Source organism: Lithobates pipiens, unplaced genomic scaffold (genome assembly GCF_037356315.1).
Source record: "Lithobates pipiens isolate NorthernLeopardFrog02 unplaced genomic scaffold, aLitPip1_a1.2 Scaffold_13, whole genome shotgun sequence".
Taxonomy (NCBI): Eukaryota; Metazoa; Chordata; class Amphibia; order Anura; family Ranidae; genus Lithobates; species Lithobates pipiens.
The window spans coordinates 223168826-223185946 of NW_027507718.1; the positions used below are offsets into that span (position 1 = coordinate 223168826).

General features: G+C 45.0%; 1 protein-coding gene across 2 annotated transcripts in view; it reads right to left on the reverse strand.

Moving 5' to 3' along the window:
* The window catches only part of APTX (aprataxin), a 55756-nt gene extending 38638 nt beyond the window's left edge, over window positions 1-17118 (reverse strand). For both annotated transcript variants that reach the window (XM_077476260.1, XM_077476261.1), the window contains exons 1-2: window positions 16980-17118; window positions 5650-5784 (exon numbers count right to left, since the gene is read on the reverse strand). In XM_077476260.1, the coding sequence (XP_077332386.1) occupies window positions 5650-5779 (130 nt within the window). In that variant the 5' untranslated portion in view covers window positions 5780-5784; window positions 16980-17118. The remainder of the gene's footprint in view (window positions 1-5649; window positions 5785-16979) is intronic.
* Between the last annotated feature and the right edge of the window lie 3 nt (window positions 17119-17121).

Below are 17121 nucleotides of genomic sequence, written 5' to 3' on the forward strand. Positions count from 1 at the left end.
CTGCGGGCAATTTGGATCCGCCCCTGATCTACAGAAGTAAGCAAGGATACAAATTGCTATATAGATAAGGTGCAAGAGACTCTTTCCTCAACAAAACTGGAAATTACTGAGGGAAAAGGGTAATCGTTCTCAAGTTATATACACATATTCAAAGATTTTTTACAAACTTTATTGCGCCCTTACTTTTTCTGTACATAAGAAAAGCCATCCCAGTGAGCCAAGTCAACAGTTTGTTTGCTATAATCATATTCAGACTTAATATTGCGAAAAGCAGCAATACATTCATACAGCTAACCATTCACAAGTGTAAGAAACTGGACAACAGAACTCCACATGCACAAACACACAAATTAATATTAATAAATTTGTGTTAAGTGACAGATGCCTAGTACTGGTGGTAGCACACAATGTAAAAGCCACCACTGATGTAAGCTTTACTTCGGTGGCAATAAAATGGTTAAGGGTTGGTTTTACGGGGTGGTTTAGTGATGCTGAGCAAGAATTATTTGTTACGTACTTGTTTTTTGGGGGATGGGTGGGGGAAGGGTCAGAACTTTTTTTCAGAAAGTTTTTATTGCAGTCTAAGTCCCCATTGGCAATATTCGTCACTGTTTGTACTGGTGAACATGGTCACCAAAACAAAAAAGTTAAGGGAGGGTGGTTCTGATTAGCGACACTAATTATTATAGTTAGCCTTATAAAAAAGAAAGATCATTTTTTTTATATTATAAGGAACCTCTGATCATTAGAATTGTAATACTGGGTCTAGAGTGGGCTTCACATACCTCCATATTTTTTGCAGTATGTCCTAGTAGCCCTAAGACTTGGGGTTCTAACTATGTTAGTCTCTAAATGAGCTCATGCCGGACCCCTCCAGTGCTTCGCTTTTTATCATTGAAGCTGCTTTACTTTTCTTATCGTACATCACAGGACACAGAGCCATAGTAGTTACTATGTGGGTAATAGATCACCTTCAGGTGATGGACACTGGCACACCCTAAGACAAAAAGTGCACTTCCCTATATAACCCCTCCCACTACTGGGATTACCTAATTTTTTCGCCAGTGTCTAAGGTATTGGTCACAAGTAAAGATGTGCTGTGCTGAGCTCCACTGAAGCAATCCTTGCTGGGGCTAGCCATGCAGGCGGATCCATTCACAGTGTCTTTTAAGGCCGAATTGAAGGTACCCGGGCCTCGCGTCCGAAGAAACAAGGTCTTGCCTGTAAACGCTTCTCTTTTAGAGAGCTGGACCCCAGGATCCAGTACTTTTGGTAGTAAGGCCATAAAGTTTTACTGGCAGTAGTGCTATTACAGGTCCAGTATTGTGGGGATCCCCAGCTCCTGAAGGTTTAATGGAACCCACTGTGAAGGGTGAAGATTGGGTCTGTTGGTTTTAACACAGAAAACCCTGCGGCGGGAAAGGTAAGTGGAATTTTCTAAGAAATTTTTCACATTTTCTTATGAATATCTCCTTTAAATGTAGTGAATGTTGTCGTGCTATGTATCACCACGGGGGTTGTAGGGCTGTAGAGCACTTACCATCTCATGCTTCTCTGAGAGCCCACGATGTGTCCAGGAACCACAGTTTCCTTTCCTCAAGCCAGCAGCGGACCTCCAGTAAGTTTGGGGGGGGGGGGGGTTCCTCCCCACCAGACGCCCCCCGTGCTGTTTTTCTCCCCCTCTTCACGGGGCAGAAGAGCCAAAAATGGCACGCCTCCTTAATCGGCGGCTCCCAGACCCTCTTTCGCCATTTTCTTTCCCCTCACTGCTGATCCCATAGGATCGGAAGCCCACGCTCACGCGGAAAAAGCTCTTTTTCAAAAGGAGAGGGGTTGTAGGCGATGGGGTGTGGGGCTTAGTGTGACATTGGTGTCCTCCAACGCCCAGAGCGGGAAAAGGCGCTTAAAAAGGCACCATTGTTACTGCTGCAAGCTGCGGAGGGACACAAGAGCAAAATTGAAAGAGGTTTGGTGACACAGGCGTTCCTTTTGAAACATTTACTACTGCATCAGGCTGATAGCAGTGACAGGGCTGGACTATTTCTCAAGCAGTGGATGCATTCCTTCTGGTAGTACCTCTGCTTTGCGCATCGGGCTATGGTCGGGGGGGTAAAAACACCTAAAGAAAGGGCTCTAGAAAGTCTTCTAAAGTCAAACGGAAGCCTAGAACCATCTAAAAAAAAAAATGGCATTCTGCCCTGAGTGTAATAAGGCTGGTCAGAGTGAGCCATCAGGAGTGACGAGTGTTGCAGCTGCACTTAACACTGCAGCCCCTGTATATATTACTAAGGAGGTTTTTTATTCAACCATTTTAGGCTTAGAGCAAAAAATTGATGCTTTAATTGCATCCCAGATTGGGGCTAAGCGTAACAGGTCTCTGTCCATTGCTCAGGACCCTCCTGCTGAGGAACAAGCTTCCGAAGAACCTAATACGGAAGGATCAGGTTCGCAAGAAAGATTGTTGGTACAGTCTCTCAGTGAATTGGTCCTCTCCACTTTTTTGCTGCCAGTAGCGGAGTCAGTCGATGAGCCCACTTCTGGTTTGGGTTCACTAAAGCCTCCCCATGCTTTTCCTATCCATTCATGGCTAAAAACGCCTATGTATTCTGAGTGGGAGCATGCAGATAAACAGTTTTTTCCTCCAAAAAAAGTTAACACTTTATCCTATGGAGGAAGAGTTTAACAAGAAATGGGGGATTCCAGCAATTGACGCTGCTATATCCTCTGAATAAAAACCTGACTTGTCCAGTAGACAATGCTCAAATTCTGAAGGATCCAACATCAATCATCCAAAAGATTCCTTTTAGAAAACTATATTTCGCTCGCAGGTTCAGTGTTTCAGCCTGCACTGGCAGCAATCGGGGTATCTCGGTCCTTAAAGGACCAGTTTATAGAGGTACTCAAGGTTATTCCTGATCAGCAGGCCCAAAATTTGGCTGGGATATCAGAGGCATTGTGTTTTACAGTAGACGCTATGAAAGATTATATTCTCCAGGCCTCACGGCTTATGCTAGTGCTGGTGCATGTGCGTAGAATCTTATGGTTGAAAAATTGGTCAGCGGAAGCGTCACGCAAAAAGCGCTTGGCCAGCTTCCCATTTCACGGTGAACGGTTATTTCGAGACGATCTGGATAAATACATACAAAGAATTTCTAATGGTAAAAGTTCCCTTTTACCGGTTAAGCATTTTTCTTTTAGACAAGCTGCTTCTCCAGTGCCAGGAGCATCAGCCTCCAGGCAGTCACCATGGCCTCCACCGTCAGGTTCAAGAAGTAAACCTCAGGTTCAGTCCCAGGGTCAAAAGAAGCCCTGGGGGAGGAAACCCACAAAACAAAAAATACTAAAACCTCCTTGTAAAGGGGTGCCCCCGCTTGCTTGAGTGTGGGGGGGGGGGGGTTGTGACTTCTGCAGTTTTCCTGGGTCTGGTAGGAACAATGTCAAGACAGATGGGCGTCTTACTCAATATCGCTAGGTTACAAACTAGAGTTCCAAGAATTCTCGTCTCCTCGTTTTCTCAGATCAAACGTTCCCAGAGATCCAGTAAAAAAAAAAAAGAATTCTCCCTTTCTAGCTTTGCATCATCTCAAAGACTGATATCGGTCCACTTGGAAGAACGAGGATTAGGGTTTATTCAAACGTTTTCACGGTACCAAAACCAAATGGGGATGTCAGACCCATTTTAGAGTTCAAAGATCTAAACAGTTTTTTGAATACCTGCTCTTTTTGCATGGAGTCAATCCGATCAGTAGTCTCCATCCTACAAGGTGGAGAACTTCTGGAGTCAACTGACATCAAGGATGCTTATCTCCATGTGCTAATTTTCCCCGCTCACTAGAAATATTTACGCTTCGCGGTAGAAAATCTTCATTTTCAGTTTGTAGCTCTGCCCTTCGGTCTAGCTACTGCACCTCGAGTGTTTACAAAAGTCCTCGCTCCTCCTTTAGCCAGATTAAGGGCTCAAGGTATAACGATACTAGCTTACTTGGACAATCTACTCTTGACAGATCAATCGGTAGCCCGCATAAACCAAAGTTTGCCCCGGGAAAGGATCAGTTCCATAAGGGAACGGATTCAGTTGGTCAAAACAAAGAAGAATCCTTCTATTCGACTTTGCATGAAATTGTTGAATTGAATTTGCATGAACCTTGTTCTGTGGAAAAAAGGCCACTACATTCTCTTGATGTGGGTAGAGCAGTCAAGGTCTATTTGAAGGTGACCGCTTAGATTCGTAAAACAGATGTTTTGTTTGTGTTGCCAGACGGTCCTAAAAGAGGACAGGCAGCATTGAAATCTACTATTTCTAAATGGATTTGTCAAGTGATTGTTCAAGCTTATGGTTTAAAAAGGAAAATTACACCTTTTCATATTAAAGCGCCCTCCACATGATCGGAATTCTCATCGGAAAAAGCTCTGATGGTTTTCCCGACGGAATTCCGACAGAATTCAGCTCAAGTTGTCTTGCCTACACACAGTCACATCAAATTCCGATCACTTATAACGCGGTGACGTACAACGTGACTAGAAAAAGGAAGTTGAATAGCCAGTAGCTTCTGTCTCGTAATTTAATCTGAGCATGTGTGATTTTTGGCGTGTCGGAATTGCATACACCCGATCGGAATTACCGATAGAAAGTTTATGCATCGGGAAAATTGAGAACATGCTATAAATTTTTGGCTAGCGGAAATTCGGACAGCTAAATTCCGATGGAGCATACACACGGTCGCATTTTCCGATGAAAAGCTCTCATCGGTCTTTCTGGCTGGAATTCCGATCATGTGTACGTGGCATTAGTGATGCACTGCCCAAGAAGCACTAAGCCTCCATGGCTCAGATCTGCAAGGCTGCAACTTGGTCTTCAGTCCATACATTTACCAGATTCTATCAAGTAGATGTAAAAGGTCATGAGGACATTGCATTCTAGTCTCTTAGACTTCTGTTGGGTCTCCCTCCCTTCAGTTGGCATTGCTAGGAGACATCTCACATAGTAGCTACAATGGCCCTGTGTCCTGTTATGTACGATAAGAAATTAGGATTTTTAAAACAGCTTACCTGTAAAATCCTTTTCTTTGAAGTACATCACAGGACACAGACAAAACTGAGGTATTCCCAGTAGTGGGAGGGGTTATATAGGGAGGGCACATTTTGTCTTGGGGCGTGCCAGTGGCCATCACCTGAAGGTGGCCTATAACCCACATAGTAACTACTATGGCTCTGTGTCCCGTGATGTACTTCAAAGAGAAGGATTTTACAGGCAAGCTGTTTTAAATACACTATTATTTAGTATACAAGTTCACTTGAAGTTACAAGTGGGCAACAGTTGGGTGTATATGGTGAAAATTTCAGGATTTTCTTGATGAACCAGCCAAAATTTGCCATCAGCCCTATCGCCACCTTTCCATCTGACTAATATGGATTGAAAAAGTCAGGTGGAAAATTGTCAGCAGAAGAAAAAACTGCATCCACTTAGATGCAAGCACTGCTGGGGTATTTTGTGAGTGGAAGATTTGGCCATCCATGCTGTGTAGCAGATTTGCTGAAAAAATATGCAGGCTGAAGGGAAAAAAAAAAAATCTATACGTGTATGGCCTACTTAACCTGTTCTACAGTATATCTTGGCACCATACTATTCTGAAAATGTTAGCATGTTACCTTGCTGTCTGGAACATTTTTTGTCCACAATCTGAGTCTCCGGTCCTCGTCCAATAACCACTGGCACAGCATGTGGTAGTTTGATTCTACTACAGGTCTTTTCCATACCCACTAGCCAGCATTCCAACATTTTCACTGTTAAAAAATTATAATGTTGATCATTGAAATAAAATTTATAATAAATAAAAAAACAACAAAAAAGCATATATTAAACATTTAGAACATGTTTGAGAAAGTATGTATTCTTCTTTTTGGCAATTGTTTTTTTCTGTTATGGATGGATGCTGTTGACTTGAGTAGATTCTGTCTCTAAGGAGGTTAATAGTAGCATTCCGGTTCCACCCCATGTCCCTCATATCACTTGCCTTAGGGCTCAATTCACTAAGAGTTAAATATTGCACGATTATTTGCATTAAAATAACTCATGCAGCATTTATCTCAGGAACGTGCGATTCACAAATATAAGACATGTTAAATACCACATGAGTTCATTTTTTATTTTGTTGTATTTGCACGTTATTTTACTGCAGACAAGTTGCAGCGGGAACTGAAACATTTAGTGGTATTCTTACCACTGTTAAATGTGGCAGTTCAGCTCAGGGCTGCTGGTTGTGAAGGAGTCACCATCTTAACAACCATGACTCATCCCTGCTGTCAGCGGGGATCTCCCGCTGACAGTAAAAAATGAAGACAAAAAACACATGTGGTTCCTTCACAATCTATACCAGGCCCTCAGGCTCTCCCCATTTAAAGATTTGCCCTTTATTCATGTTCTGGTGTCAAATCAATTTTAGATCTTTCCACAAAAAAATAAAAATTAAAAAAAATAACCTGATAGAGGTTTTAAACTTTCCCTACTTCGTCCACAGTTCAAAAAAATAAATACATAAAAAAAGTAAAAATATGCACCGGATAACCTTCATTGCACAGTAAGGTCACAAATGAGCTCTTTAGTGCAGTGATGGCGAACCTTGGCACCCCAGATGTTTTGGAACTACATTTCCCATGATGCTCGTGCACTCTGCTGTGTAGTGGAGCATCATGGGAAATGTAGTTCCAAAACATCTGGAGTGCCAAGGTTTGCCATCACTGCTTTAGTGCATGCAGCATGCTGGAAAAATATCAGGTGAATTTGCAGAGTGCCAAAAACTGAGTGTAAATGCATGCCTCGTGCACAGAGCCAGTTTCATTTACTGGCCGCGAGATCCTGTGTAAAAGGTATCCATAGTGCATCTGGACTTCCATGGGAAACTGCTTATGTCTGTAAGAGCTGAGAATTATACATTCTGTGGAAAAACGGCTCCTCATGGTGTAGTATAAAGCAGTAGTTTTATTAAAACAAAGGTAGACTTGCATTTAAAAATGTAGCAGTACGAATAATCACAAAAACATCTGGTCACACATCAGTGAGACGCCAGATGACATCACTTCTGGTTACAGCCGAAACTGGAAGTTCTATTCAAGTGTCTCGCTGATGTGTAGGTTTGTGTGATTATTAATACATCTACGTATTTAAATGCAAGTCTACCTTTGTTCAAATAAGACTACTGCTTTACGCCTGGTTCACAACTATGCAGGTTGCAGTTTGCATAGTCCAGGTGCATTTTGCGTTTTTTTAAATACACGTTTTTGATCCACTGAAGTCTATGGAACCAAAAACCAGAAAAAAGTCCCTGGCCCTTTACACAGATGTGAACTACATCCATAGGAAACCATGTTAAATGGATTATGTGTTTCTGCAAAAATGCAGGTGTGAACCACGCCTAATACTACACCTTGAGGAGCTGTTTTTCTTGTTACATGTGCGATGACCAATGACGGAGAATAGTATATGGAGATTGCTTTGGCAGTTTGATGCGCATTACCTCTGAGCAGCCATTGGGATCTTTCCGTTAAGCACTCACCATCTTATTGAAGGACTACACATTATTGCTGTTGACATTTTTTGCATTGGACTTTGATTTATTTTGTTTTGAAAGAAAAAAAAAAAAAAAAAAAAGACGTTACTTAAGTTACTGGTAATGTCTTTTCCAAGAGTCTTTCAGGATAGCCACCTCTAAGAGACCACGGCTCCTCCCTTCTCAGGAAACACTGCCTCCACAAGAGCTTTAAGCCACTCATCCCCTCCAGCCCATCAGTTTTTCCACGAGAACCTCCAGCCAGTCTAGGGAGAGACAAGAACACATCATACCAACCTTAATTTTCCTGATGCTCGCATGTCCTAGTGGCGAATTGTTATTTGGGTGGGTAACGATGCTGTCCTGAAAGACTCTTGAAAGATGTTACCGGTAAGTAACTTCGATTTTCCCCCTTTCGTCTTTCAGGGCAGCCACCTTTGAGAGGATAAGCGAGCACGTACCCTAGGGTGGGACTACTGCTTGCAGTACTTTATGCCCGAAGGCCTGGTCCTGGGCAGATAATAAATCCAGCCTATAGTGCTTAACGAAGGTCTTAAAACTTGACCATGTCGCAGCTCTACAGATCTGTTCAGGTGTAGCATCAGCCCACTCTGCCTGTGATGTTGCCATGGCCCTGGTGCAATGAGCCCTGATATCTTCCAGGAACTCCACCCCTTTTGCCATATATGCCTGACTAATGGCCAACCTCAGCCATCTGGCTATTGTATGCCTAGAGGCTTTGGATCCCTTCCTAGCCTCTGAAAAGGAAACAAAAAAGGAATTGGACTTTCTAAATTGTTCCATACTATCCAAGTACCTTAAGACGCATCTCGTACTGTCTAGGCTGTGAAAAAATGCTCCTGTTCCCTCACAGGATTTGAGCAGAAAGTAGGCAAACAGATTTCCTGGCTCCTGTGAAATTGGAAGCCATTTTTGGCAAAAAGGTCGGATCAGTTTAAAAACTACCCCATCCAGAAAAATTTGAAAAAACTTTCCCCGAGAGGCCTTCCAGCTCACTAACCCTCCTTGTAGTAGTGATTGCTACAAAAAAAAAACAGACTTGAGAGTTAGCAATTTCACTACACAAGACTCTATAGGCTCAAAGGGTTCCCCTGTAAGAGCCTGCAGCACCAGAGAGATGCCACATGGAAAAGGGGTAGGGGCTAACTGGTCTTTGCCTACTTAAGGCTTTAAAGAACATAGATATCCAGGGGTTCACTGCTAGCTGTTCCAAAAAAAAAAAAAAAAACACTTAGAGCAGAAACCTGGCCCTTAAGAGAGCTGAGAGCCAGCCCCTTGTCTGCCCCATTTTGAAGGAACTCCAGTACTGCTACTGGGCTGTGAGCGCTAAAGGAGCTCTCTGCACACCAAGAATTGAACTTTTTTCTACAACTTAGCCCCTGTACACACGGTCGGTGATTTCGACAAACAATTCCGTCGGATCTTGTCCGAAACTGTTGCATACACACGGTCGGACTAAGTTGCCGAAAAATCCGATCATTCAGAACGTGATGACGTAATTTCGTTACGATGGGACTACGTTCAGGCTAGTAGCCAATAGCTTTGATGTAGGAATTTGATCTGAGCATGCGTGGCACTGGGTCAGATAAAAATTCTCTACACATGATCGGAGTATGTCCGATCGAACCAGTTGGTCGGGAAATATTTTCAACAAGTTGGAAAATTGGGTCCGACGGATATTCCGACGGAATCAGTCCGATGCATACCACACACAGTCGGATTATCCGACAACACGGTCCGATAGGACACATTCCGACGGATTCTTCGACCGTGTGTACAAGGGCTTAGAAGGGTTCGCCAATCATTCGGAGAACCCCTTACTACTCATTTCCTCCTCAGTAGCCAGGCAGTAACCTGGGACAGCAGATTGGACCTTGAGAAAAAGAGGTCTTCCCGGATCGGCAATATCCAAGGAGGTTCCACCGCCAGATCTTTTAGGACAGAAAACCATGGCATCCTGGGCCAGCGTGATGCTATTAGGATCAGGATCATGTCCTCCGTCTGGACTTTCCTCAAGACTGCGGACAACAGTGCAGAAGGAGGAAAGGCATAGCACTTGGTAAAACACCAGCTCTGAGAGAGCACCTCCACCCCTATTGCCCCATCCCACTGGTTCAGAGTGAGGAGTTTTTGCATCCTCCCTACATGGGGCCCCCCCAATTTTGGGTAATCATCCTGTAAGTGTTCTGACTCAGGACCTAGTCGCTCCCTCAGCGTCCTCCTGCTGAGGAAGTCTGCCAGCTAGTTTAACTCCCTTTTTAGATCTACTGCTGAGAGGGACAACACTGAATTTGGCCCATTTGAAAATTGTTTCCATCAGTGCCCCCCTGGTGGAACCAACGATACTACTTCCTGCTGTTCAGTTCTTCCAGGGAAGAAAGCAGCGCCACCGCCTTCTCAGCACACCTTGGCAGGTCTGTAACGAGAAGCCCAAGCCCGTGTGGCCCGCGTGGTGTGTGTGGTGTGGGGGGGCTTGAAAATTCCAGTCTGTACCCACTCCTTACAATTTCTAGGATGAATTGACTGGAGGTGAATGACTCCCACTGTGGGAGGAAAGATCCCAGTCTTCCTCCCTCCGAGGCTGGGCTGTTCAGGAGGGTGAGAAATCTCTCCCCCACGCCCTCTGCCCTTGTTGGTTCAAACTTTTTTCTGAGCCTCCGCCCTCGGAAACCCAAACTTCTTTTTTAGGCGAGGTTTCTTTTTAGCCTGTTCCCCCAACTTCCTCTTTAGGGGAAAAGCCTTCTTTTTGTCGGCTGTCTGATCAAGGATGGCCTCCAAATCTGGACCAAACAGTAAATCCCCCGTGAAGGGGACTCCGCAAAGCTTTACTTTGGACGCATTGTCCCCTTGCTAGGTTTTTATCCAGAGAGCTCTTCTGGCCGAATTGGCCAGGGCGGAGGACTTAGTGGACATGCAAACCGACTCCTCCGAGACATCTGCAATGTACGCTACCCCCTTTAAATGCATAGGAAAAGAAGAGAATCGTTTCCTTTACGGTTCTGGCCTCAATAAGTGCTTTTATGAGAGTCAGTCAGTGTTCCATGTTGTGAGCCACCACTGTGACTGCCATGGCAGGCTTAAGATTTCCTAGGGACAAATACTACGTCTTCTTGAGGAGGGAGTCTTTTGTCAATGGGGTCTGCTAACATCCCCATATCCTCAAAGGCCAGGTTTGTTTTTATGGACACCTGAGAAAAAGCTGCATCCAGCCTAGGTAATTTATTCCAGACTGCCGTTTCATCCTCCGCAAAGGGGAATCTGCATTTATATGGCCCTGGAAAAGAAAAGCTTCCGCTCTGGGTTTCACCACTCTTTTTTGATGGCTTCCACCAGGACGTCATGGACTGGAAAGACCCTCCTCTTCTGTTCTCCAAGACCTTTATAAATTTGGTCATGGAGCGACAGCGATTTCTTCTCTTCCCGGATCTCCAGAGTGGTGTGGATGGTTCCCAAGAGCTCCTCCAGGGAGAGCTTATATCGGGAGGTTCTGGTGGATTCACCATCCACCTTCTCTCCGTCTGACTCCCCTAGGGAGTCTGAGGATGCACTGTCAGGGTCTTCCTCTAGTGCCTCTCTGGTGCCCAATGGTGGAGGGACCTGCCGGCGGACCAGGTAGCATGTCTTGCTGGGCTGGCGGAGGATTAGCCGGGGGTTGCGTTGGGCTGAAAACGTGCAAACATCGATTTTAAAAGACTGGAAGATGCTGAAAGGCTCCGTAACGGACACTGCCAAATCTGTACCCTGCTCTGCAGAATGTTCCTTTACTAAACCTATGCATTCCCTACACAGAACCTTGGGCCAGGAAGCCCCCATAGTAGTCCTACATGATGGGTACTTCCTCCTGGAGCTGTGTGGGGACCTAGACTTTTCTGTGGACTTGCTCTGTAATGACAAAAGAAAGATCCCCCAGACACAGCCATCAGAATCTGCCAACGCAACGTAGAAATCCCCCCCAGGACCGACCACCACCAGGGTCTCAGAGGTACATCTCCTCCCCTCTGACCACCAAAGAGGTGAATTCACCCATGGAGCTAAACGGGAAAATGGTAAGGGAACACCACCCCAGGGTTTCTCTTACCCTAGAGTGGCTGGTGTTGGCGTCACAGATCGGAAAACATCAGTCTGACATGTGGTCCGCCTCAAGCTGATCCTCTTACTGTCACTAGAGCTGCTATGGAGCCCACACCAGCTATCACAGTGCTTGCTTTACATCCCACTTCAGCTGGAAGCCATGGGTCAAGCGGAAGTGCCCACCCCACGCCGGAACTGATATCACCTGACATCCGGCCCAGCCTTGAGCTCCACTCTGGTTGCCACAGAGCAAGGGGGACTCTGAAACTTCCAACATCACTTTCCCCAGGCAGCAGAAAGCAAGCGCCCTGACCTCCACCTTCACCAAGAGAGGACAGAGTGTGATACAGCTCTACACAGGTAACTGGCTCCCCAACCCAGCAGCCATGCGTAAGAGACCTCTGTCTCTCCATTTCAGGACAACACCGGCCTCAGTGTTTCCCGAAAAGGGAGAAGCTGAAGTCTCTCAAAGGTGGCTGTCCTGAAAGATGAAAAATAATTTTTTTCCATATGTTTTGTATATATTCCTTCATTATGACTGTATGATTATTGGTGGCGTTTGTGATTTAGCGCTGCACCATTAATATGCACATTTAGCATTGTTGGTGTTAGTGACACTACAGGAGTTTAGCAGCTTTACTACATCATTTAAAATTGCACTGCACTTATATTCCCTTTTGCTGCATTTATTTATTTTGTAATCTACACACTGAGTAGCGCATAAGTCTATTTTTTGGATATAATGCAAGAGCAAAATGACTGAAGGCAGAGGTCATTCTTCACTTGAGCTATATGGATGACACATTCAGGGGGAGATGTGAACATCAATAACATGTAATCTGCAGTGATGATATGGAATGACTAAAGGCCAAGGTAATTTGTGTTTCTTTGCTGCTGACGCATTGCCGATATTTTAGTGCTGGTCCTGAATTTACTAGGCAGCAGTGGAATATGGGGTCCCGTTTAGGCCTTATTGCACGGCCCTGAAGGCATCAGGGACATGCATCCGCCCGACTGTCAAAATGGGAGCAGCCTCTGTGTCTGTGCAGCCTCTGCACCCCAACTGACAGCAATAGAGCTGCATAGCCTGTGCAGGTAAACACGGCACTCCATGGTCATAGGGTCCGATCGGACCGTGTTGTTGGATAATCTGACCGTGTGTGGGTTCCATCTGACTTTTTCCATCGGAATGTCCGACTAACAACGTTTGAGAGCTGGATATAAAATTTTCCGACATGATCGTTTGTAAAGAATTCCGATCGGACAAAGTGCCACGCAAGCTCAGATCAAATTACGAGACCAAAGCTATTGGCTACTAGCCTGAACGTAGTTCCGTCGCAACGCGGATATTGCAAATATATGATTACTACCAGAAATGTCACCTTACCCAATGGACAATTCTTTAATCCACACCATTACGTCAATTGCTGCACGGTGGGTGTCGTCTATCTTTTATTATGTGAATGTGGCTGCTATTATGTGGAAAAAACTAAGCTGCCATTTTGGAAACGCATTTATCGCCACATTACCAACATTAAAGACCCTGACCTTCCTAACGGCCGACATTGAAGCACGGTCCACCCTGATCATACACCCAGTCTGCGATTTCTTGCTCTGGACCACATCCCGCCCAGTACTCGCGGTGGTGATTATAATAAATCATTGTTGCAAAGTGAATTGAGGTGGATTTTCCACCTCAATGCCACCTCAGCCCCCGGCCTCAATGAGGCTTTTAACTTCAGACCCTTTCTTGAGGGTTTTCAGTCTGGTGTTTGTGAACTGGATCTATGATAGCTTTTCTTGCTTTCCAATATATCACCTTTTTTTATTGTATGCAATCCGCTGATGCCTTTGACTTATTCTATATTTATCTCTATTTTTGGCCATAGGGAATAATAGAGTTTAACATCTATATTAAGTAGTTTGATCTTTACTATCTGATTCCACGGTTTATCTATTTGTCTAGGCCTATGCAGGTATTCATTACATTGATACACCTTCTACTATTGTCATGCCAACTCTTTTTTTTTTTCTAAGTTTTTGTTATGCATTGCTTGTATACAAGCCTGCACCTCTCCCATGTACCACTGGGGGGGCGCATCTTCCACTTCTTATACTTATACACATCTTGAATACCACATATGGTCCTTTTTCCCCCCCAATTGTTTACTTAATTATGTCCACCAGGGTTCGCTGCGCTGCCCGGCACGCGGGAGACTCGCATGCTCCCATAGTTTGTTTGGGATGCATGCCGTCGTTGTGCCCATCTGGCGCAGCTCTCCTGCTGTGCCACTGTTTGCGCTCCGTCCCGTGCCCTCTTCGTCGGCGGCCATTGTAAAATTCAAAAGCCGCGCCTCCTCCTTCGCCTGTGATAGGCGGAACACTGAATTTCCCAGCAGCCTGTGTTCCGCCTATCACGGGCATCTTCTCATCCTCGTACTACGGACGAGGATGATACGACGTCCGTGATAGGCGGAACACAGGCTGCTGGGAAATTCAGTGTTCCGCCTATCACAGGCGAAGGAGGAGGCGCGGCTTTTGAATTTTACAATGGCCGCCGACGAAGAGGGCACGGGACGGAGGCAAGGCAAGGCACGGCACGGGACAGGACGGGACGGGACGGGACGGGACGGGACGAAGGCAAGGCACGACACGGGACGGAGGCTCGGGACAAAGGCTCGGGACACAGGTAGGCTGGACACACACACACACACACACACACACGGATGGAGACACACACACACGGATGGATGGATGGATGGAGACACACACACACACAGGGATGGATGGATACACACACACACAGGGATGGATGGATGGATGGATGGAGACACACACACACAGGGATGGATGGATGGATGGATGGATGGAGACACACACACACACAGGGATGGATGGATGGATGGATGGAGACACACACACACAGGGATGGATGGATGGATGGACACACACACACAGGGATGGATGGATGGACACACAGGGATGGACGGACACACAGGGATGGACGGACACACAGGGATGGACGGACACACACACAGGGATGGACGGACACACACACAGGGATGGACAGGCATGTCTCACCCTCGGCTTATACACGAGTCAATAAGTTTGCCAGTTTTTTTGGGGGTAAATTGGGGGCCTCGGCTTATATTCGGGTCGGCCTATACTCGAGTATATACGGTATACTAGATCTTTTGAATATTATTATTATTATTGTCTTTGATATATTGGTACTAATGTGACTATACTTATATCCTAGACTATGTATATATGAGAGATATTGTATGCCTAAGAAAAAGGACGGGTGATCCGAAAAACATGTCAGCATCTCTCTCAATTCTACATATGTCGCAAACCAACTGTTAACCAAGTTTTGTCAAATAACTTTTTTTGATTACATATGTATTAAAGATGTACTATTAAGAAATGACTTAGCCACATTTTACCTACGGACTGGTCCATCTTATTCAAACATCCCTAGGGGTATCGGCTATGCCATCTTGTTTCTAGTATTGGAACGAACGAAAGTCATCACGTTCAGAACGATTAAATTTTCCGACAACTTTATCCAACTGTGTGTATGCAACACCAGTTTTGGACAAAATCCGATGAATTTTGTTGTCGGAATGTCCGACCTTGTGTACAAGGGCTAACAGATCTGAATGTAGAGCATAGTATGCCTGTGTGCATGATCCTCAAATTGTATCTATAACCAAACCTTTTTAAGTTTTGGATACAGTGGGAAACATTACAACATCTGGCTTTCATTTACTTGCTGTCTGGTTAAAAGGTTATCCCGAGAACAGGAAGCAAGCTGAAATTTTTCAAGTCTCTTTTACACTAGCGTCAAGGACTGCTTCTCCTCTAAAAACCAATCCATGCACAGATGCTGCCCAAACATCTCTCTGCAAATGAGAGAGCGATGCAGAGCCACCTACACTGCCAGAAGCTCCTAGAGCCAGGCCGGGTAGGTGAGAAGCGAGGAAGCTTTTGGGCGGATGAGGGCTGTGGAAGGAGAGTTATGCAGAGGTGGAGGATGGGGGGAGAGTGCTGCAGAGGTCAAAGCGAAGGTGGAGTGGAAGTACGATGTGGACCACCTGAAAGAGCTGAACCCTGCACTCTGTGCATAACACACTCCTGAACCCTTCACACAGCGCACCCCTGAACCCTGCACTCTGTGTATAACACACTCCTGAACCCTGCACTCTGCATAACACACTCCTGAACCCTGCACTCTGTGCATAACACACTCCTGAACCATGAATGCAGCGCACCCCTGAACCCTGCACTCTGTGCATAACACACTCCTGAACCCTGCACGCAGTGCACTCCTGAATTTATTACAGGATTACCTGTAGGTACAGTAAATTAAAAAGTGGGCTTTACTGCTGCTGTAAGCTTAAAAAAAAAAAAAAAAAAAAAAAAAAAAAATAAACTTACCTCACTGCAAGAAGAATCTTAAAACCTCTATTTTTTATTTATATATTTTAATCTGTTGCAGATTTTGCCTCACTTCCTGTCTAGTAAAACATTGCCCTCAGAACAGGAAGTGAGGGGAAATGTCCCTAATGGAGCCCTGGATAGCAGCAATCCAGGTGTTCTAAACCATCCTTCCCCGCTCTATCCAAAACTTAAAAAAAATAAAAAAGGGAGAGTATAGATACAGTTTAAAACGTTATTTTCCAATACAGTTTAGACCAGTGATGGCGAACCTTGGCACCCCTGATGTTTTGGAACTACATTTCCCATGATGCTCTGGCACTCTGCAGTATAGTGGAGCATCATGGGAAATGTAGTTCTAAAACATCTGGAGTGCCAAGGTTCGCCATCACTGGTTTAGACTATTACAATAAGCATAACTCCCAACTGTCCCTGATTTGGAGCAAAGTCCCTTGTTCCTCCTCGTTTGTCCTTTATTTTGGTCTGATCTATATAATCGTATATAAAATGCACTTTTTAATCGTCCAAAAAGCGTTTGCCAGTGCGAAACCTTTCATCCAACTTCTAAATTGCTGTATTTGTAAATTTTAAGAGCCAAGATAAAGGAATAGTAGTGGTAAATAAAAACACTTGCAACTTTAACGATTCTTTCTTTGTTGTATAATTCTTCTGTAAGGGGGCGTGCCAGGGGGTGTGTGCTTTATGTAATTTTGCAAATAGTCGTCCCTCATTGCCATTCAAAAAAAGTTGGGAGGTATGCAATAAGGGTGTCATTGGACCTTGCTAAACGATTGTACAGGAGCTACACAAAGCTTCCATACAACACGCAGCACCATGAGAAGAATATATATCAATTTTTTGCCTGTTTCATACTATATTCCATAATGTGTGGCCTCTTACCCAATGTGTAGCGCCCCAGCTGATAACATAAAGACGTGGGCTTTACTCAAGCCGCTACCGCACTAGCCAAGCTGCAAGCCACGTGTAAAGCGTACGATTCACAGCGACGTCACGCCGCTGCCAAGCACGCACAACGCTGCGT